Below are 22,879 nucleotides of genomic sequence, written 5' to 3'. Positions count from 1 at the left end.
AGAGTTAGACCAAGTAATCACTGCAACAACAGGTTATGTTCAGCCTCATCTGCCAGCAATGGTAAACCCTCATCAGATGTAAACTATGTGGATCATTAGACATCCAAAATTCAGAGGGTATTCAGAGCTTGAACCAGCTATCAGAGCAAGACATTTAAATGATATAGAAAAATCAATTATTTTTCTGAAGTGAGGCTGCTTTGGAGTCTGAGGGATGCCAATTAGCTGTCAGCTTTCCAATAAAGAAAGATGTTTCTTTCCAATACACAATGTTCTCTAACATCCCTGGAGGTGTTTCTAAGAAATAAACAGTTTAATACTCCTTCACCACCAAAAAGCCCCACTGCTGGAAGCCCCATCAATGTTGCCCACAAGCCTTGACCTACCTCTTGCTACTTGATTTCGACATGCACGGAGGGACTGAAATAGGCTGAAACCATCAATTGTCACAACAGCTGCAGGATACAGGATGCTCAGTTCCTCATTCTGAATAAAAAGAACATGCATCACTTTATTGCAACAAAGCATGTAAGTAATGACAGATGTTATCCTGCTTGGTTTATTACAGTTCCCAAGCAAACACTAGACTCCCAGCAAAGGAGACAGCTTGTGCTCATTCATGCTGTACCAGGATCTGAACCCAGCCCCTGCATTGGAGCTGCAGCAGCTGCCACTATCAATACAAGTTAAAATTTCATGCAATGCAAACAGCAACCTTCAAGTTCAGTGAAGAGTGGGAAATAAGACAGGGTTGCTGATGGTACTTTGTTCAGCATTCTGAAGGCCAGTGGAGCAATTTTTCTTCCCTAGGAACAATATGCTTTTGTTCCAGTGAGACACAAAACGGGGAGGGGGGTGTTTTCAGGGATGCAGGCATGGCTCCACCTCACTAGCCTGGACACCTCTGCAACTAACACAACAGTGTAGAATTGGCTGCCCATATTTTTTAGGATAACATACACAATAAAAGCTCGTGACCTAGGATTTGTAACCAGCTTCCAGCTTGGTTCAAATCCTGGGTTAAACACACACTGTGGTTAGCCTAAACTATGATTAACTGTGAAAACATAATAAGGAGCCATGACTATGGGAAGAAGGGAAGGTGGACCTGCACAATAAAAGAGAGATGGGGTGAAGACACACACACAAGCCAATAGACCAATCTGAATCGCTTAACCAGTTATGGACTGTGCCTGCATAGTACCACTGAGTTTTATTCACAGAAATCACTCATATATAGTTGACAAAAGCTCTGAAAGGTTTATACATATGAGAACCATACTGCATCCTATAATTATTTCACCTTTTATATATTTGCCAGAATACCTGCTCTGTAACTCCAGGATGCCGTGGAATCTCGTACGTTCTGCATTTAAGCTGCAGGACAGGATCTTCATTTAAAAGCTGTGCCAGAAGCAGTACTCCATTCTAAAAAACAAGAACAAACTTTCATCGTATTACTGTGATTAGGGAGAAGAAGAAAAAAAAGGAACAACGTGTTGTCTAAATGTTAAGCTACAAGCCGTAAAACCTCAGGGCCACCTCACACATTACATTTTTCTGATGCACTCTCTGTATAGGAAAAAAAAAATCCTTACATTGTTTTGAAGCATGGTGCTAGTCTTACTGGGGGGGGGTGCTGCTGCTAATAGTCTTGAATAAGCATCTAAGCAATAGCTACCTTTTCAAGGTACTTGTATCAAAAACTGTATGCACTGAACTTCAAAACAGTATTGACTACGCCCAAGTAGACATGAAAACACATGATGTGTGAGAAGGTCCTCAGGAGGCAGGCAGACCATGGTGACAACTGACTAACCTCGGTGTAGAAGCGAACATAGCCAGAGGTGAAGCCTACTACAATGCAGGTCCAGTCAGGTCGGCCTGTGGAGCTCCTGTCTCATACAAAGGAAGTGAAAGGAATAATGTCAAGTCTTATTCTCAGTTAAATCATACTTGAATATTCTGATGAAACTATGTGTGTATCTCAAAACAGCCCTAGGCTCTTTAAAGGATTCTAACTAGGTTTTGTTTTTTTTTAAAGACAGTTCTTACCTCTTTTGACTTGCCAGTGGGATGCACAATACACTGCTTACACATTCACTAGGGGAAAAATATAGTGGTATTAAACACTTCATGCAAGACCCTTGTCACATAGAGCACAGAACTGTCACTCTTAATCAAATTACAAAACAGCACAAAATTGTCTAGTGTTTACTTGATGGCTGTTTGGTCACAAGAGTCTCAATGAGCATGGATGAGCCTCAATTAAGAAGCCTTTATGTGTGGGTCCAGACCTTATCAATGGTTGTCTTATTAGAAATCTTTGTGCATTTCCTGTTCATACAAGCATCTTCCTCCAAAAAGTTTAGGTTTATTTTTTAAACAAAATTCCAAAATAATACCATATCCACACAGCTGAACTTACAAACCTATATGCATTTTGTGTACTAAAAAGGACACCAAAAGGAAGGGGTGTGGAAAGAGATGGAAGTGTGCAGTAGTTGGGTTCCAGCAATGTAAAGTTATGAGCTAACCAAAAAAATACTTGTGTCTACGTAAATGCATACAGTCATATGAATCAGTGCAGTAGTGCCAAGACCCTGATAATGAAAGAAGGGTAGGAAATGTTCAGAAGAAGGATAATAGGAGATGGTATCCTGATCAACTGCAAGAAGCTTTGTATCTCCGTAAGGACTTTCATATGAAGAATGAGGGAATCTGGAGGAGAGCATTAAACGGAGAAGTGTGACAGATAGGGATACGGAAAACACTGCTCCCTCTTCTTGGGTATTTATCAGTACAATGTATGAAAAATCACTGGCCTCTCTAAACCATACCATCCAACAGAAAGTACAGGCTGTGGAAAGGAAACCTCTATAATTATTTGTTGCAGTATGAAAATTATTATTATATTATTATTATTATTATTATATTTATTTATATCCCGCCTTTTTCCCAATATTGGGAAAAGTGTAAACAAGGAGTTCAAGACAACTCACTGATTGTTATGAATAGGCTAAGACTCATGAGGATTTTAGCATCAAGGTGCATTCCAGAGATCCTAGTTATCAGCTGAAGAAATGTTTAATATAGGCCCTCTTTCACACATGACAGTTCTACTGGAGAAATCACCACCTAACTGTGTAACTACTAAAAAGTATTAGAGGTGGATTTCCAATGAAAGGCATTTGTTTGTATATGCTGTGCTCCTGTTTTTCTCCAGCTGCATGTTCTCTATTTATTTCAACTTATTACTGCCCAAGCCTAACAAGGAGATGCACATTTCAGGTTAATCCAGAATAAGAGAATGTGAACTGCCACACACATTAATCTCATCATGGGGATGCTGCCAAATTCAGCAACAAACATCTCCACCCGCTCCTTTTCCTACCTGTCCTACTTCTACTTCTCAGGGCCACTCAGTGTCTAACTGGAATTCACACAAAGCCAAAGAGATCCAGCAATGGAAATCAGAGGTCATCTAGAGAGGCTACAAAGACTGCTCAGAGCAGCACCTAAAACAGTGTACAGAAGAAAAAACCTGCATGGCCTCAGAACACCAAAACGTTGCAAGTAATTAATTGAAGGGGAAATTCCAAATGCAAAAGAATGTTTTCGGGAACAATCCTATGCATGTTTTACAGGACAAGGTTCTACAACTCCCAGCATTCCCTAGCTAGCATGGCTGACTGGGGAATGCTGGGAGTTGTAGGACTTGTTTTTGTCCGATCATGCATAGGATTGCACCTTGGATTGCTTAACAGCAACACAATTGATTAAGGCTTGCAGCTCTTATTAATGGCAATTTAATAAGACTATCATTACATCCATAGAGAAAGGTGCTGTCCTTTAAAAGCTTTTGGCAGTTTATGATGTATAGCTATTCTAAAGAAGGTTGTTTCCTTCTTCTACATTTTTAACCATGGGTTGTATCCAATGATTGTACAAGGAGAAGGCAGGTTGCACAACCAATCTTTCCCTTCCCCTCCTCCCATCCCCCAAAAAGCCTCTTCAGAACATTAAGTGTCCTCTTGAACAGCCTGGGATGTGTCATACAACCCAAGTGGGTGGAGAAACCTCAGCCAGAGCACAGCTCCACTGGTGCAAGATCGCTCTGCCCAATTTCAGGCAAGCCCCGCCCCCCTCGCACCGCAGTTCCATTCAACACAGCCCATGTTGTTCAGAAGGACACCCATACCCGCTGGAAAGGCTTGTGGGGGGATACTAGAAGCTGCAGGTGGAAGGAAAGATTGTTTGAATAAGCTGCCTTCTACAGCCAAATATATTTGCCATAAAGAATCATAATGCTCACCCAGCAGCTCTCATACATATTCCTACCTCCACATACATATGCTTTCCCATTATCTTCTATGAATACAAGTTAGGGAACAGCAATGTGCTTCACTGGAGAGATCAAGGAGCCTATGAATGCTTCTTGGGGAAAGGGCTGTAGCTCAATGGTAGAGCACATGCTTTGCCTACAAAAGGTACCCTGGCATCTCCAGGTAAGCCTGGGAAAGACCCTTGTCTGAATCCCTGGAGAACCACTGCCATTCAGTGAAGACAATACTGAGCTAGATGGACTAATGATCTGACTCAGTATAAGGCAGCTTCATCCACATGTACCTTTGGATCTTCTCCCAAGCATAGATCTGGACAGCAAAGTAAAAAGCAGTGGTATCTAAAAACAAAATTCAAGCCTCCATACCTACCCTTCTTCAACATTCAAAGAGCCACTCCAGCCAACAGCGTACTGCATTTCTTCTTTCCCATTTTCATTGTGTTTCCATTTTGCTGGGGGCCGAGGGAGGGGGAGAGAAGAAAAACTATTTATTGACAGAGTCATTCCATATTTTAATTTAAGGTAACACACAAGAAAAGGTTTGGATTATTTTTTCAATTTATTTAACTCTGGCACCAATTAAAGATAAAGGAATTCATTCATTTTGTCCTACAGAAGGTCTCTCAAAAAGTCTATCCCCCTTTGTCTTCTTCACTGCAGCCAGCTGTGCGTCTCCCCTCCCCACAGCAGCTTTTCACAAGGGTCCCCCAAACTTCCAGAATGCTATGGAGCATGAGGCAGGGGAATTCGCAGAAATTTCCATTAGCAGAAGTACCGTTCCATCTGTGCAAGGCACCTTTGGATCCAAGCCACTGTCTGAAAACATTACTGAGGGAAATTCAGGAAATGTCCCCCTGGAACAGCAGCAAGATCACAGAACTTTGCTAACCTTACAAATGAGGTGGATAAATGGTTCATGGGTATTTATGATCAGATTTAGACTACCAGTTTTAGAAATAATCTTATGAGGCCAGAAAGGGGCTTCCATGCTTCACCCTACACCCAAGGAATGTTGGATTCTTCCCATGCCCCCTAAAGAAGAAACAAGTATCGGACTATGGTTTTACTGGGCATATATTGTTCATTAGTTGCCGTGAGGCACTAGTGATAAGGCAATTCCAAAAATAACTAAATAATAAAAAGCAAGGATGGATTATGAATGACAATGCTTACCAATTCTTCTCATGGACACTGATAAGCAAGTCTTCCCTGTGAATCCAGACTCTCACTAGAGCCTTGTAAGAGTATGCTGGCAAGTCATTTTGGATTAACTACTGAAATCCTATGAACCCTTACTTCGGAGTAGCATTAAGACTCCAATATTTCCAATTGCTTATAATATCTGTAATCAGATCACAGTATCGTTAGACATGATAGCCTGGACCCAGAGTGCCCCTTCTGCAAACAGAAAGGCTCCTTTAATTCATGGAAGGGATTGAGATCCAGCACAGATTCTTCTGGAGGAGGAGGAGGAGGAGGAGGAGGAGGAGGAGGAGGAGATTTTCATCAATTCCCCCTACAGCCCCCTGTACCACCTCCCACACTGTTCCAAAGGGTCCCCCAAATATTTATTTATATATAACATTTATATATGATATATGATATACAGGCATTTAAGCAGGAATGGAATAGGGAATTGGATTGTTCCATTCTGCCTAATCTATGGATCCCTGCTTTGGTGTCTATACCTGTCATGTCTATGGATCTTAGGCTGCATCTTACTCAGCAAAAAAATTCTTTTGTGTCTATTGGATACGGCAACATCTCTTTAATAAGGGATTGTCCAATTTGACTAATTGCTGGCAGTGCAATGCAGCTAATGCTTCTTTTAAGCTTATGTTTGACAATGTCCAGTAATTGCTTCTTTTGGAGAGGAGGTTATTATACCGATAAATGTTGTACTGGAACAGTCTTTAATATTCGCCGATGTCAACACTCTTTTAAATGATTTACCTGGTGCACAGAAATTAACAACTGGCCAGCGTGAATGGATTCTCCACACCCTCTTGACAGCTAAAAGACTTGGAGGATAAACGCTCACCTCCTATAATGTAATGGATTGAGGACCTGATAACGCTTTTGAACGGGTGGCATATAGACACCAGCTTCAAGTGGATATTTATTTGGATACCTGATCCACTTTTGTTGAAGTCTATATATATATATTTGCTAGGAAGATGATAGATAGATAGATAGATAGATATAAAAATACACGTATTTCATATGTATTTATTGCTATGGATATATACACATTTATGTATGTATATTTTCAAAAACTCAAAGAAGAAAAAAATATACTGCTGAATAGCCAAAGCTCTCTGGGAGATTTACAAATGATTAAAACCCTAAAAATACAATATAAAACCATTTCCAAAACAATTTAAAACACTCAACAATAAAAACTCCAGGATCCATTAGAAACCCTATCATATGCTGTCAAACGTTCAGGAGTAGAAGGAAGTCTTAACCTGGCGCTGAAAGGATGACAATATTGGCACCAGGTGGACCTCAGTGGGAAGACTATTCCAGAATCAAGGGGCCTGCACAGAGTGGGCCTTGTTGCCACCATCAGAACCTCCCTCAGAGGCACCTGGAGGAAGACCTCAGATGATGATAGTAGTGTACAAGTAAGTTCATACTGGGACGGTGTATATCTGACAGGTGAATTCTAGTAGTCGTGCATCAAGTTAACGGCTGGACACACCTGCAGCAACTAGGTCAATATTATGATTACATTCGATTACTAAAATAACGGCCCATTTTTAATTGACTTTGTAAAAAACTGCAACATGATAAAATAAACAAACTGATACTTTTCCGGGTATTATATAAATCAAAAAAGAGAAAGTTTCCAAATCAGGGCTATTACAACTGTTATGTACAAATCATGTCTCCGATACTGAATAAATTTATCCCATTATTCTAAGGAATCATTTTTTGTATTTCACCTCTCCTGAAGTTCCTTATAAAATGAAATATTATTCATTAGTATTCTATGCCAAATATTGTTCAATTGCCATTTTTCAAAATATTATACACATACAGAAAGAAAACATCTCACAGTGGGCAAAGTTTCCAAAGAAAAATGTTTTAAAAAGGGGCAAGTAATTATTTCAAAACCAAAATACTACCTAAGTTTGGTAGTGTGCATCCATTCTTTAATTTGATGCATGACTACTTGAATTCGCCTGTCAGACATACAGCATACAGTCGTGTGGAAAAGGAAGTACACCCTCTTTGAGTTCTATGGTTTTATGTATCAGGACATAATAAAAATTATCTGGTCCTTAGCAGGTCTTAAAATTAGGTAAAGACAACCTCAGATGAACAACAACACATGACATATCACACCGTGCCATTATTTATTTTACAGAAATAAAGCCAAAATAGAGAAGCCATATGTGAAAAACTACAGTCAGGGCCAGAAATATCAGAACAAGGATAACTGTTTTGGCAGTTGGCCTCTGTACACCACCACACTGAAGTTGAAAGGAAACACACCAGGATGGGAGCAAAGTCAGGACTTTCAGCTGTAATTCAAGGGGTTTGAAAAAAGTGGGGCACTAACCATTCAGGAAAGACAGCCAGTGGCATACACACACACCCATCATGGGTGGCTCATAAGTAATGGAATAAACCAACATCATTTCAAACTTAAGGGTCGCCCTCAATACCTGGATGAAAATCCTTTGCAGAAAATGATTGCCTGAAGTCTGGAACCCATGGAGCTGACCAAATGCTGAGTTTCCTCCCTCAAGATGCTTTGCCAGGCCTTTATTGCTGCTGCCTTCAGCTGCTGCTTGTTTGTGGGTCTTTCTGCCTTCAGTCTTGTCTTCAAGAAGTGAAAAGCATGCTCTTTTGCTTGAGATCAGGTGAGTGACTTGGCCATTGAAGAACATCCCACTTCTTTGCCTGGAGAAACTCTTGGGTAGCTTTTGCTGTTATGTTTTGGGTAATTATCCATCTGCAATATGAAGCGGCGTCCTATCAGTTTGGCAGCATTTGGCTGAATCTGAGCAGAAAGTATAGCCCTATACACTTCAGAATTCATCCTGCTGCTTTTATCAACAGTCAGGTCATCAATAAGCACCAGTGACCTGGTTCCATTGGCAGCCATACATGCCCATGCCATAACACTGCCTCCACCATGTTTGAGAGATGATGTGGTATGCTTGGGATCATGAGCTGTTCCTTTCCTTCTCCATACTTTTCTCTTCCCATCATTCTGGTACAAGTTCATTTGGTTTCATCAGTCCAAAGAATCTTATTCCAGAACTGGGCAGGCTTTTTTAGGTGTTTGCTGGCAAAGGCTCATCTGGCCTTTCGGTTCTTGAGCATTACCAGTGATTTGCACCTTGTTGTGAAGCCTCTGTATTTACAGCCATAAAGCCATCTCTGGACTGTGGATGTTGACAATGACATGCCTACCTCCGCAAGAGCGTTCTTGACCTGGCTAGATGTTGTGAAAGGGTTCCTCTTCACCATGAGCAGAATTCTGTGGTCATCCACTTTAGTTGTCTTCCGTGGTCTTCCAGGCCTTTTGCTGTTGCTGAGCTTGCCAGTTAATGCCTTCTTTTTCAGGATGTTCCAAACTGTTGTATTGGCCACTCCCACTGTTTTTGCTATCTCTTTGATGGGTTTATTTTGTTTCCTCAGCCTAGTGATGGCCTCCTTCACTCGCATGGACACCTCTTTGGACCTCATGTTGGGAGTTCCAGTGAACAGCTACCAAATGCAAATGTCACACTCAGAACCATCTCCAGGCCTTTTCTCTGCTTGATTGGTCATGGGGTACCCAGGAAACAGGCCACACCTGGCCATGCAGCTGCTTGTCACCCATTCGTTCCATTACTTATGAGCCACCAAAGATTGGGGGGGGGGTGTATGCCACTGGCTGTACTTCCTGAATGGTTAGTGCCCCATTTTTGTCAAACCCTTTGAATTACAGCTGAAAGTCCTGACTTCGCTCCCATCTGGGTGTGTTTCCTTTCAACTTCAATATGGTGGTGTACAGAGGCCAACTGCCAAAACAGTTATCCTCGTTCCGATATTTCTGGCCGTGACTGTAAGTACACCTTATGATTCAATGGCTTGTAGAACCACCTTTAGCAGCAATAACTTGAAGTAAATGTTTTCTCTATGATTTTATCAGTCTCTCACATCGTTGTGGAGGAATTTTGGCCCACTCTTCTTTACAACATTGCTGAGGTTTGCGGGCATTTGTTTATGCACATCTCTCTTAAGGTCCCGCCACAGCATTTCACTCAGGTTGAGGTCTGGACTTTGACTAGGCAACACCTTGATTCTTTTCTTTTTCAGCCATTCTGTTGTAGATTTGCTGGTGTGCGTGGGATCACCGTCCTGTTGCATGACCCAATTTCGGCCAAGCTTTAGCTGTCGGACAGATGGCCTCACATTTGACTCTAGAATACTTTGGTATACAGAGAAGGTCATGGTCGACTCAGTGACTGCAAGGTGCCCAGGTCCTGTGGCTGCAAAACAAGCCCAAATCATCACCCCTCCACCACCGTGCTTGACAGTTGGTATGAGATGTTTGTGCTGATATGCTGTGTTTGGTTTTCGCCAAATGCAGCACTGTGCATTATGGCCAAACATCTCCATTTTGGTCTCATCTGTCCAAAGGACATTGTTCCAGAAGTCTTGTGATTTGTTCAGATGCAACTTTGCAAACCTAAGCCGTGCTGCCATGTTCTTTTAACAGACGAGGCTTTCTCCTGGCAACCCTTCCAAACAAACCATACTTGTTTAGTCTTTTTCTAATTGTACTGTCATGAACTTTAACATTTAACATGCTAACTGAGGCCTGCAGAGTCTGAGATGTAACTGAGATGTTTTGCATCTCAAGTCTGAGATGTTTTGCAATTTCTCTAAGCATTGCACGGTCTGCCCTTGAGGTGAATTTGCTGGGATGTCCACTCCTGGGAAGATTGGCAACTGTCTTGATTTCCACTTGTGAATAATCTTCCACACTGTAGAATGATGGACTTTAAACTGTTTGGAAATGGCCTTATAACCCTTCCCAGATTGATTGGCAGCAACAATTGCTTCTCTAAGATCATTGCTGTCTTTACTCTTTGGCATTGTGTTAGCACATACCTGAATGCTCAAGACCAGCAAACTCCTGAGACTTCGGCTTTTATAGAGGTGATCACATTTGCTGATGATCAATTAATCAAGGACATTTGATTAGCAGCACCTGGCTGCTACTTGGCCTCTTCATACCTATGGAAGCAGTGAGGGTGTACTTAGTTTTTCCCACATGGCTTCTCCATTTTGGCTATATTTCTGTGAAATAAATAATGACACGGTGTAATATGTCATGTGTTGTTGTTCATCTGAGGTTGTCTTTACCTAATTTTAAGACCTGCTAAGGACCAGATGATTTTTATTATGTCCTGATATGTAAAACCATAGAACTCAAAGAGGATGTACTTTCTTTTTCACATGACTGTATGTAGAGGATGGGTCAAAATCTCAACTGATCAAATTGTATCCTGAAAAAAGGGAGGAAACAGTGAGGAAAGAACAAGGGTTACTATGTCAGTGTTTACTGTGGGAAACGTCACTGTACACAAAGCAGCTGTATTTGCTTCATAAAGTGTAGCAGCACCCTCAGTGACTGTAGTGGTTGGTTTTAACTACAGTAGCTGCTACAGGTAAAACAATCTCTTGCTATAGTTCTCATGCTGAATACAGAAACATCAGTGACTATTTTATGCTTTAGCTGTAAATAAAAACAACATAAGAAAGTAGTAGAAATGGTGACTGAAGAGAGATCCTGTAGCTTAAGGTCATTCATAACATTATCACTATGTCTCAAAGCAGTTCATGGATTTTTATCTGAAAACTGCTATTGATCGTCAGTGTACAATACCATGAATACCAAATGCATACAACATACTTACGCACAAAAAATACAGCTTTCTGCTCACGAGCTATTACCATGAGATCATTTGTTGGCGACAAGGATAAGACACAGTCCTGAAGCCAAGAACTTGCCTGTGTCTTGGAAGTCGATTCTTCTTCCTCTTCCTGTGTACAGTGATTTTTCAAGTTATTACTTTTCTGGTTAATGTATACACTGTTCTAAAGAAAAACATATCTACATCATTTAGGGGGAAAGGCAAATATGCCTATTTCCATGAGACTGCAACTTTTGTGGGACAGCATGAGCATCTGAAACTTCCACTGTGCAATGGCTATCAAGACTAAAGTTATTTTCATTTTGTTGACTTGATCTTAATGTTAGCCACCTGGAAGTGCCGTTGTGCAAAGGCAAGTTACAAACATTTTAATATAATAAAGTAAAGCTAGCTGTACCCATAAGGGGAAGGAAAGTATGATAATATGCAAATTGGATGCATGAATCCTATGTTAAAAGCTTAATTATTGAAGTGGAATGTTTCAACAGAGTTATTCAATGGATTCTTCAAATTATTCTGAGAAGGAAAGAAAGCTCGTCTACAGAAGGCATAACTAGTAATGAAAGTAGAGAGGCTTACAGGTTCTTGTGTTACTGCTTCATCCCAGGCTCCCCAACCATCTTCTTCCCAGTTTGTTGGTTTACCTAATATTCAAAAATTCTAGCTTAGTTTAGCAAATCATAACCATAGCTTATATGCTGAGATGAAGTGCTGCATTTCAGTGCCTATGAAAAGGTAATGAACTCTCATTTTAAATCTAGAAATAATCACAAGGAGGCTTAAAAAAGTGGTAGGTCAGAAACCCTGAACTGATGAACTTCCAAGTAAAAAGACTAAAGATAGATTAAGCCACCTTTGAAGATTATCCAGAGGCTGCAACAGTAGCATCTCATTACCTAAGTAGGGATGAAATATATGAGCAGTGGTCACTAGGTACACATTACACCAGTACTGTAAACCCAACCTACACAACTTGTGACATGTCAAGTCAAATGCAGCCCACCAGCCATGTATTGTGGCATGCCAAGTACTTGTCAACCATCTGTTTTAGAAAAATGGACAGACAACAAAAATAGAGGTTTATCAAATCCCTTGAAGAGCAACATCCATAACTGGTAGGCTTAGAGATGTGAAGTCCTGGGAAAAAACTGGAAAATTTTGGGGAAAAAACCATTTTTTCTGGGTTTTCCCCCCAAGGGCCATTTTTGTGTTTTTCTGAAAAATTGGAAAAATTGAATAGCTTTGGATTATGGAATATTTTCTTTCAGAATTTAAGACAAGCTGTTTAGATATTGTTACCAACCCTTTACTTCCCAAATTATTTCTAAAAACTATGTATAAGACCGTTATAGAAAGACTAGATATGTAAAACGTCTGGAAATAATGTTTAATCCTCTCTGTAAGATTCTCAGCACAGTTATTTCTTCCATTTCTTATTAAAAGTATTGATTCACTGTATCTTTCACTGGTAAAAATTTTGAGATGCTCCAAGTCATGCTCAGTTTCCCAACATGCGAATAGAGTAACCATATCATAATATTAAATAAAATGTACATTTTTGACAGTTTGGATTTTGTTCTACAGAGTCCTGTGGCTCTGGACTTGTCTTTCTCTGCTTCCAGTTCTTCCTGCTTCTTCTGGCTTCTAGGATGACTCAGGTGCTTCAGAGAATACTTGCTGAAGTTCCTTCTGGTCAGACATAAACTAGGAACCTAACATATGTTATGTATAATTTGGTTTGCTCATAAAATTAATCATTTTTGGTATATTAAATTGCTTAAGTATAGTTTATTCAAACAATAATTACAAATTTACTGCGTTCACTTTTTAAAGTTTTAGAATATAACAATTATTTTATGAGCAAACCAAATTATACATAATATAATTTTAGGAACATAAAGGCTGCTTTACGTTCCTAAAGCAGCATTCCTCAACCTGGTGCCCTACAGATGTTTTGGATTACAATGCCCAGCATTCCTAACCAGCAGCCATCCTGTCTGAGACTGATAGGAGCTGAAGTCCAAAATATCTGGAAAGCACCAGGCTGGGGAAGGCTGTCCTAAAGCAACAAAATGACTTCAGATCTGTAAAGAGTGCTAAAAAAAAGTATTTTTATTTTTCAATTTTTCCCAAGATTTTCATTTTTTCCACACACACAAAACCAGGAAGAAATTGTTTTTTCCATGGCTTCAAAATTTCCAGAAATTTTACATCTCTAGGCGGGGTGGACTGAGCTTGCTTCATCACAAGTTGTACAGGCCAAGGCAGTCAACACTGGCTTTCTTATAAGCTCTTACAACTATATTTAAGGTACCGGTCATGATTTATAAAGCACTATATGGCACAGCCCATATAGTTCCCGATTCTATATACATGCTGATCATATTCCAAAAGCAATGCAAGATCTTTCTGAATGCTTAGCTCATTCAAAGTAATATTTTAATACATCTGTCAAACTGTAGTTTAGGGACTATTGGTGGTTTCTGAAGCACTTTCCTGTGGTCCCCAATATCATAATGAGAATAAGAAAAAATGCTGAAGAGCCAGAGGATTCTTAGAAGTTTCATTACATGCTGAAGAAGCTAGCTATTTTAAAATTTAGAATGAAAACCACTGGCTTCTTCAGTTTCCTTTTCCCCCTTAAGGAGATTTATACAGCACAAGTGACTAATACGGATGATAACTATAAAGCAGGAGAACCTAGGACAGGGGTGGGGAACATGTAGCCCTCCAGACATTGATGGATTGCAACTCCCATCAGCCCTAGCCAGCATAGCCCATGCTGAGGGATAATGGGAGTTACAGTCCAACAACATCTGGAGGGCCACATGTTCCCCATCCCTGACATAGGAGAATCTACTGCTTTTGGGAAAGAGGAATACTTGCCACTTGTTTGACTAAGGTATACTAGCACTGTTCATGACATTCGGTTTTAAACACAGTGGGTTGCTGATTTTATTATATTTATGATTTCATTATCAATCTTTCTTCCTACAGATTTGTTCAGCAGAGATGCTATGGCTACAGCAGACATTAATATTAAGCCAACAGGGCAACAGAACTAGTCAGCCAGCTAGATGACGGCGGTTTTCTAGCAAAACTCTGTCATATTTCTAGGTGTTCCGGTCAGGGACACAGATCCAATCAATTCATGTCATGGAAAGATGATACCAACAAAATCTAAACAAGTCTTGTCTATACATTTTAAGATAAATTTATTAATGCCAGCACTGACAAAATTTACAGTAAGAGGTTTTTTTAAAGTAAACGCTGCTGCTAAAAAAAGCTATCACACATATGAACTTCCTATTTACAAAACTCCCACAGAAAGGCAATTTACTGAACTGAAAAGGTCTCCATAGTCTGAAGTGAATGAGTCACTTACCCTTTGCATATAATCACCAGAATAAATCTGATTCCGCAGTTATTTTAGGCACTTCATAAACACCATGTTTACAAGGGTCAATTTCTCATTTTCACTTATGACTCAAATTTAGGAATATTCTAGGTCATGCATAAGTTAATAAAGCAAAACCAGTAAGGCTCTGTAATAAATGTGCTTTGTTCTGTTGTATGAAGAAACAAATTGAAAGGGGTTAAGGTTAGACTCTAGCTATGAAAAGGAAACTGCAGCATATCTGTATAAGAAAGCCCTAAGTAAGTTATCTGATATATGTGTTTATTTTAAATCTTAAGTACAAGTGAAATAAATTCAATTGTAGTTTGAATGTTAATTAGCACATTTTCATCCAAAGACAAAACTAAAGAGAAGAGCCACAGAAGTTAAATTTAAACAGACCCTTACTCTTAAAGCACTACTATTTTCCTCAGTATTTGGAAAAATCCAATATCCATAATATCGTGGGTGTAATATTAACTGGGATGATTTTGCAAGGCCTTATGACACTAATTGTCTCGTAGCAATCCAGCCAAAGTTTCATTAAAATTAGCATGGCATCTGCTGTAGAAGCAACGCTGCTATGTCTGCTGCATAACGAAAAATATTAAACAGTTAATTTCATAGCTTGGTTGCTTTTATTATGTTGATGTCTCTTTATTAAAGTTTTAAATCTTTATTCTGACAGATCAAACTGAATGCTTGAAACATGTTCTGGCATTTTAAGTCTATCCTAAGACCCACCCTCCTCGGTAAAACCTTCCTCAAACCATTGGCACCTCCCATGCCATCTGACTCCTCCAATATTCCTGGCTTGGAAATATTCACTTTCCTGGCTGACTGTGGGAAGTAACAATTGCCTCTAATTAACCAGACAAGAACACTTTAAAAACTTTTGTTCTATTTTCCCTTTTAGCTACAAATGACTACACAGATGTGTGTTCATTAGTATTTCGCATATGAACCTTGGCGAGAACTTGATGGGTGAAGAGAAGGAGGTGCTTCCCTGCATGAGACCTACATGCTGGGACTAGGTAGAAGAGGATGAAGGTTTATGACCAAAACTACTTTTGTCTATTAGCTAGAAGGGGGAGAGTGGCAGCAGCAATCCCTTCATTCATTCGGAAAACACACGGTGAGCCTATGTTACTGCACTGCCTCTTTTCCCCATTAGTCTCCACACCATGCTCAGAAATAATGCTCTCGCAGCTGTTTATGTTATTCTTTGTCATATTGGGCCAGTTCATATGATACAACAGCCTATCAAGAGTTCATTTACCGTAGAGGGATTGTGGTTCGTGCCAGCTGCTATTATGAATATGCAACCCCCAAGTGGGGTTGTCAGGGACTGTCATATCGTAGGAACGCCTCAGAGGGAGTTATTTGAGGGCTACACAACCCTCACATAACCCTACACCAGACCATGGGTTATGTGAGGGTTGTTTAGCCTTCAAAAAACCCCCGCTGGCCAGGCTCGTATGACACAACAACCCCCAACACACACAAACCCCGTTGGAGGTTGCATATTCACAATGGCAGGCAGCAGCTCCTCTGGGTAAATTAACCCTCAATAGGCTGAGGTGTCATGTGAACCAGGACACTTAAAAGTAGCTCAAACTATTTGTTTTTTGTTTTACTCGGGGAGGTTCTGTATTTAAAAAATAATGAGAAATAATTTAAACAAGGAAGAGTCAGGTCTCACCTTAAAGACTCACACAATTTATTATGGCATAAACTTTCATGGACTACAGTGCCCTTCATCAGATGCTTATGCTAGAATAAATCTGTCAGTCTTTAAGGTGCCACAAGACGTTAGGGATGTACGAAAATCACTTACCTTTTCAAAGGGTGACATTCGCGGTGAGGGGGAGGTGCTCCGTCCCTCCCCCCGAAATTCTCTCCGGCCGGCTCCACTCCACGGAGATTCCACGGAGCCGCCAGCCGGGGCCACCCGCAGCCAGACATCTGGCCGCCGGGCAGCCTACAGGGACGGGAATGGCGGCTGCCGTAGCCGCCGCCATTTGCGTCCCTGTAGTTTGCTGTGATAGGCTACGTAAATATTTACGTAGCCTATCACAGCAAAAAACAACAACAGCGAATGCAAATGGCGGTGGCTACGGCAGCCGCCATTTGCATTCCCCCCCTTTTATTTGCCGTGATAGGTTACGTAAATATTTACGTAGCCTATTATGGCGGGGGGGGGGGGAAGGGAACACAAATGGCAGCCACTACGCCATTTGCGCCCCTCTTTTGCCGTAACAGCCTACATAAATATTTACGTAGGCTATCACGGCCAAAAAAAAAGGGAACGCAAATGGCGGCCGTTGTAGCCGCTGCCATTTGCGTTCCCTTTTTTTTGCCGTGATAGGCTACGTAAATACTTACACAGCCTATCACGGCTTCTGCAGGGACACAAATGTAGCCTATCATGGCTATAGTGATGAAGTGAATGGCGGCCACGGCCACCATTCGCAAGTCAGCGCGAATGGCAGCAGGTAGGTATCCTGTTTCACGCGCCTTTCGTGGGGCGGGGGGGCTTCGTTCCGCCACGAATTTCGGGGGGCCGAATGCACTGGCATTCGGCCTCACTGAGATCCATGGCGGAATTCTCTGACATCCCTACAAGACGTTCTGTTATTTTTGAGGCAACAGACTAACAAATAATTCTGGGAATTAATTCGAGAAGAAGCTCCATTAATATTCTTTAGGGAACGACACATGTATATCAAAACATTTTAAAGGTAGTTTCAAGAAATCTGACCTACACAGATCAACAACTTGCTTCCATTATTAACTCTACCACTTCCATATTTGCTCATCTATAAAATAGAAATTATTCATTTCAGAGTTTATAAACAGACATGATTAAGAAGTTGCTTAAAGCAGAATCTTTTGCCTTTTCCCTTTTTATAAAAGATTTTCTCCCCAAATACCTCACCTCCAAACTTCCCATGCCCTACCACCTATCAAATCTTGCACATTTATCAAGGTCAACACACTACTTTGGGGACATGATTCTTGTTCAGGTTCCACCATGTCTGAAGTTGCTCCATTCAGGTCTGATTCAATAACAGTTGGGCTGTTATTCCCTTGAAAAAACTTTAAGTGGTTCACTTTCCAGTGTTAATTTACAAGTGGAGTGGAACAAGTTACAGGACAGTAGAATTCAGTTGAATATTAGGAGAAACGTCTTGACAGTAACAGCAGATCAAATTTGTTATCATTATCAACCATATACCCATAAAGTACAATGAAGCATCTACATGCAGGAAATAAAAATAACTAGAATGCAAAGTAGTAAATTTGTAACTTTTTTATACTATTCAAATCCAGCAAATTTCACCCTTCCAAGTAGGTGTCTGTTCTACCTACTTCATCCCTGATTCTTTAAGAACACAGAGTACATAAGCCTACAAAAACCTAAAATGTTAAACACTCCTGCTCATGATTCATTCTGGCTATGGCCAGTGAGTATACCACCACAAAGGTATTTCTATTAAACATTTATTTTGAAGTAGTAACCCAATCATTCTGTACAGTTCTGTCCAGGTTCAATAGTGAGTTTCAGATAAAGGGTCGCCTTTGTTTCCAATTCAGGAATATATAAAAATTCAGTTCAGAACATAAGAAGAGCCATGCTGGATCAGACCAACGGTCCATCTAGTCCAGCATTCTGTTCACACAGTGGCCAACCAGTTGTCAACCAGGAACCCAGAAACAGAGCATGAACACAACAGCACCCTCCCACCCATGTTCCCCAGCAATTGGTGTACATAGGCTCATTGCCTCTGGTACTGGAGGTAGCACATAGCCATCAAGACTAGCAGCCACTGATAGCCTTCTCCTCCAGGAATTTGTCCAACCCCCTTTTAAAGCCATCCAAACTGGTGGCCATCACTACTTCCTGTGGTAGCCAATTCCATAGTTTAACTATGTGCTGTGTGAAGAAGTACTTCTTTTTATCTGTCCTGCATTTCTCACCAATTAGCTTCATAGGATGAGCCCAGGTTCTAGTATTTTGAGAGAGGGAGAAAAATGTTTCCCTATCCACATTCTCCACACCATGCATAATTTTGTACACCTCTATCATGTCTTCCCTTACCCTTCTTTTTCCCAAGCTAAACAATCCCAGCTGTTGTAACCATCTTGCATACGGGAGATGCTCCAGCCCTTGATCATTTTAGTTGCTCTTTTCTGCACTTTTTCCAGCTCTACAATATCTTTTTTTAGGTGTGGTGACCAGAACTGGACACAGTATTCCAAGTGTGGTCGCACCATAGATTTGTATAGGGGGAGTATGATATTGGCATTTTTCTCAATTCCTTTTCTAATTATGCCTAACATGGAGTTTGCCTTTTTTTACAGCAGCTGCACGCTGGGTTGACATCTTCATTGAGCTGCCCACCACAGCCCCAAGATCTCTTTCCCGGTTTGTCACCAATACCTCAGATCCCATCAAGCTATACTTGAAGCTGGGATTTTTTGCCCCAACATGCATCACTTTACACTTGCTTATACTGAACCACATTTGCCATTCAGATGCCCATTCTCCAATTTGGAGAGATCCTTTTAGAGTTCAGGTTTGGTTTGATGCCCTGGGTGAAAGACAGCTTTCAGACATCGCAGTTAGACCATATAACAGCACAATCCTATGCATCTTTACTTGGAAGTAAATCCCACTATGATAATGGTGGCTCACTTGTGTTTAGGACTGAAGCCTAACAGTGCAAACCTGAGCATGCTTACATACAAGTAAGTCCTCTTGAGTTCAATGGGTCTTAGTCCCAAGTAAGTGTGCTTTTTAGATTGCGATGTTAGTCACATTAGCAATATTTATGACCCCCACCAACTATCGTAAATAATAAGCACATCAATTCAACATTGGGCCTTGACAGAATGACCAGTTGACATGATCTTTGAAACACATGCATGTAGACAACTTATTTGTTTACTTGTAGCATTTTTAACCCACTCTTCAGTCAAGTATCCCAGAACAGCTTCCAAATCATCAATAAAAACATGTTACTTCAGATCAGAGCTGGGTTATGCACTCAGGACGTCCGCACGAATAGGGCCAATCACGAATCTACAAATTATCCCTAGAAACGTTACGTGGATAACCCACTCTGACATAACTTTTTTTTGAGCACACAGTCATGCCAAAAGAAGAAAAAGATGACAGTAGAGCCATGAGCCACCACATATTCAGTCCCCTGGTTATTGAATCTGAGCCAATAATACCACTGAGAGAGCACCCTGTTGTCCCCATACCAAAGGCTATGGTGTTGAAATATGGTCTGGAAGTATGGTACAGTCTATGGAAAAAAGAAGAGCACAGGTAAAATACAGACTATTTATTTCAGTCACAGGTACCATAAGTAACCTATATGTCACCTGCACCATTTCCCTTTTCACAGTCATACACACACCACAACAGTCTTCCCCAACCTGGTGCCTTACAGATGTCTTGGACTTCAACTCCCATCAGCCCCAGTCAGCAACAGCAATGGACAAGAGTGTCAGGAGTTGTAGCCCAAAACATGAGAAGGGAGCCAGGTTGGGGAAGGCTGCGCCACAGACACCGCCTGCCTGGTGAGGTGGGGTCTAGGTCCGGGGGGGGCAACAGTAGCGACCCCCCACTTCTCCCTACTCATTTTGCACACACAGCCATACTTAAAAGGGAGAAGTTGAGCGATGACTTTAGGCGGGACCAGGCTGCAGCCCCACTGGTAGTGCTAGGGGAAATAAGATTAAGAAGTTGTTATCACCACCACCACCACCACCACCACCACCTCAATCTTTCCCCGCCCCGCCCCAGGGACCCACTCACCGCTGCTTTCCTTGGTGCCCCCCGTTCCACCAGCGCCTCCCTGACGGAGGTGCGAACACAAGAAGTCCCGCGCCGACTCCAGGTCCTGGAAGCTGCAGAAAGGCACGAGCGCGCAAGCCATGGCGCCAAGTGGGCTCTCCTCTCCTACCTTCGCTGACGCGGCGGCGGCGGCGACAACCCCCGGCCTGAGCTCCGTTTGCTAACTCGCCAGCTCGACTGCCAACCCCACCCGGAAGCCGTCGGCGCCTCAGCCGCCGCTCGTGCGCACGCGCGAGGAGGACCAGGAAAGGGAGGAGAGCAAAGCCGGAGCGACAGCTTCTGATCACGTGGTTCTCAGAGGACGGAAGCGGGGAGGGAGAACATCTCCCCTCACGTCAATGATTCAGGCCCTTACGCCTGTGACGCCAGCAGAGGGCGGGCGGGAGGAAGAGTTTGGCGCGATCTTTGCGACCCGCTCTTTAGGCAGTGGAGGCTGGTGGCTCCTATTTCGGTGGGGCTCCGACTCCACTCTGGGTTTCAGCCAGAACGCTAAAGGAGCTATCCAAGGTGCTGAACCCTATCCCCAAACTAGGTTCAGCACCTTGGCAGACCCATTAAAGCTCTGGCTGGTTCTGACCGAAACCCAGAATTGATTGACAGGCCCACCGAAATTGGAGCCACCAGCCGCCACTGTCTTTAAGCGTGTTTAGTTGTTTATCCAGGAGTAAGCCCAAGAGAGTGTCAGTATGACAGTCTGATCCTAGTTACGTCTACCGGGGCAGGGCGGTAGGTAGTTCAGTGGTAGAGTACATGCTTTACCTAAAAACGACTGCCAGGTTCAGTCCTTGGCATCTCTAGCTAAAGCTAGGAAATGATCTTGTTTGAAACCCAGGACAGTTGCACCCAATCCGTGTTGACTAGTCTTCCCCAAACTGGTGTTCCCCAGATGTTTTGTCTGGGGCTGATGGGACTTGAAGTCCAAAATATCTAGATGGCATCTGGTTGAGGAAGTGTAAACAGTACTGAACTAGATGAACCTCATGCATGGTCTAACTTGGCCTTCCCCAACCTGGTGCCCCTCCAGATGTTTTGGACCTCAACTCCATCAGCCCCAGCAAGCATGGCTAATAGTCAGGAATTCCGGAAGTTGTAATCCAAAACCTTGGAGGGCACCACCCGGTTAGGGAAGTCGATCTTCCCTTGTTCCCGCTTATGAGAAGTAAGTCTCACAGAGACCAGTGGAACTTGTCCTTTGTAAGTATGTTTCGGATTGCAGCCTCACTCCCTCCTACATATGCTCTGAGATGCAGACTGAACCTATGGAAGGTCAGCTGGTTTAGTTCAATGAGGTTTACCCCCATGAGATTTTAGCCTAAAGAAGACTGGAATATGTGGAGTAATATGATAAATAAGAGAATAGCTTCAGGCAACTACAGTAGCTCTATTCGGGGATTCCCTCACACGATTCAGGCCCCGCCCCCACCATCCATAAGCTGAGGGGGGTACATCTGTAAAGGGCAGCCTGCTCTGTTCACTTAGGCTTCCCCTGTGATGTGGATCTATGATTGTACAGGATTCCACATCATGAGAGAAGCCTGTGTGTGTAGATCAGGGTCCTCTGTATAGATGTTCCCACAAGATGGGGGGGGGGGGCAGATAGTGGCCACAGCCCTATTCTCCCCGTCACGTGATTGTAAATTGTGTTTGTGGGAGTACCCAAATAGGGTTAATGTCTGCCCCTCATCACTGAGAACTAGAAACATCTCATGCACACACATACACATCAGGAAGATGTGTATGTGTGTGCATACCAGAGCTGCTAGGTCAGACAGCATCACTTCCAGGCAAATAAGCCTTGGCACCATTAACTTAAGATGTTAAGCACATGAAAAGTGTACTCTTGCAGTATGACAAGCAGCATTTTAGGACTGCTTCTACCCTAAAGCCCTTAATTGCTACTGACATGTTGCTTTACTGTAATCATCTTTTCAGTGGAGGCTGGTGGCTCTGATGTCAGTGGGGAGGTAAATCCACTCTGGGTTTCAGTCAGACCCAGTCAGAACTCTAAAAGAGCTATCCAAGGTGCTGTCTGGGGCTTCTAGGACAATTTTCTGTCTAAACATGCATAGGATTCCACCCTGATAGATTTTTCCAAAAGGTTTGCCCATGAAGGGTTAGATAATTTCTTTAAAATGTTGATTTAATTTAAAAACAAAGATTTATTGTGTCATCTGCTTAAGATCTAGCTGCAAATATGCAAACTACATTCTTCAAAACTTGGCTAGTCTTGTTTTACTGTATTGTTTTACTGTCCCTGTTTGGATTTTGTTCTAATGGACTAGAACAGCTACTTGTTTTTTGGTGGGGTGAGGGAGTGTGTTGTT

The 22,879-nt window shown here is 41.9% G+C and overlaps 1 protein-coding gene across 5 annotated transcripts in view; it reads right to left on the bottom strand.

Moving 5' to 3' along the window:
* RAB3GAP2 (RAB3 GTPase activating non-catalytic protein subunit 2) overlaps positions 1-20,808 on the bottom strand; it is a 69,457-nt gene extending 48,649 nt beyond the window's left edge. For 3 of the 5 annotated variants that reach the window (XM_084828758.1, XM_084828760.1, XM_084828759.1), the window contains exons 1-8: positions 20,517-20,808; positions 11,869-11,933; positions 11,272-11,398; positions 4,716-4,797; positions 2,056-2,103; positions 1,820-1,895; positions 1,327-1,428; positions 387-486 (exon numbers count right to left, since the gene is read on the bottom strand). In XM_084828758.1, coding sequence (XP_084684884.1) covers positions 387-486; positions 1,327-1,428; positions 1,820-1,895; positions 2,056-2,103; positions 4,716-4,797; positions 11,272-11,398; positions 11,869-11,933; positions 20,517-20,637 — 721 coding nt within the window. In that variant the 5' untranslated portion in view covers positions 20,638-20,808. Of the gene's footprint in view, positions 1-386; positions 487-1,326; positions 1,429-1,819; positions 1,896-2,055; positions 2,104-3,394; positions 3,447-4,715; positions 4,798-5,518; positions 5,582-11,271; positions 11,399-11,868; positions 11,934-20,516 lie in introns of those variants that run through there. The other 2 variants (XM_084828761.1, XM_084828762.1) reach the window with 2 other exon arrangements.
* Between the last annotated feature and the right edge of the window lie 2,071 nt (positions 20,809-22,879).

The sequence above is a fragment of the Heloderma suspectum genome, chromosome 1 (assembly GCF_057233095.1).
Source record: "Heloderma suspectum isolate Gila_16-S chromosome 1, 16-S_ref, whole genome shotgun sequence".
Classification (NCBI taxonomy): domain Eukaryota; kingdom Metazoa; phylum Chordata; class Lepidosauria; order Squamata; family Helodermatidae; genus Heloderma; species Heloderma suspectum.
This window is presented reverse-complemented; position numbering and strand designations above follow the sequence as displayed.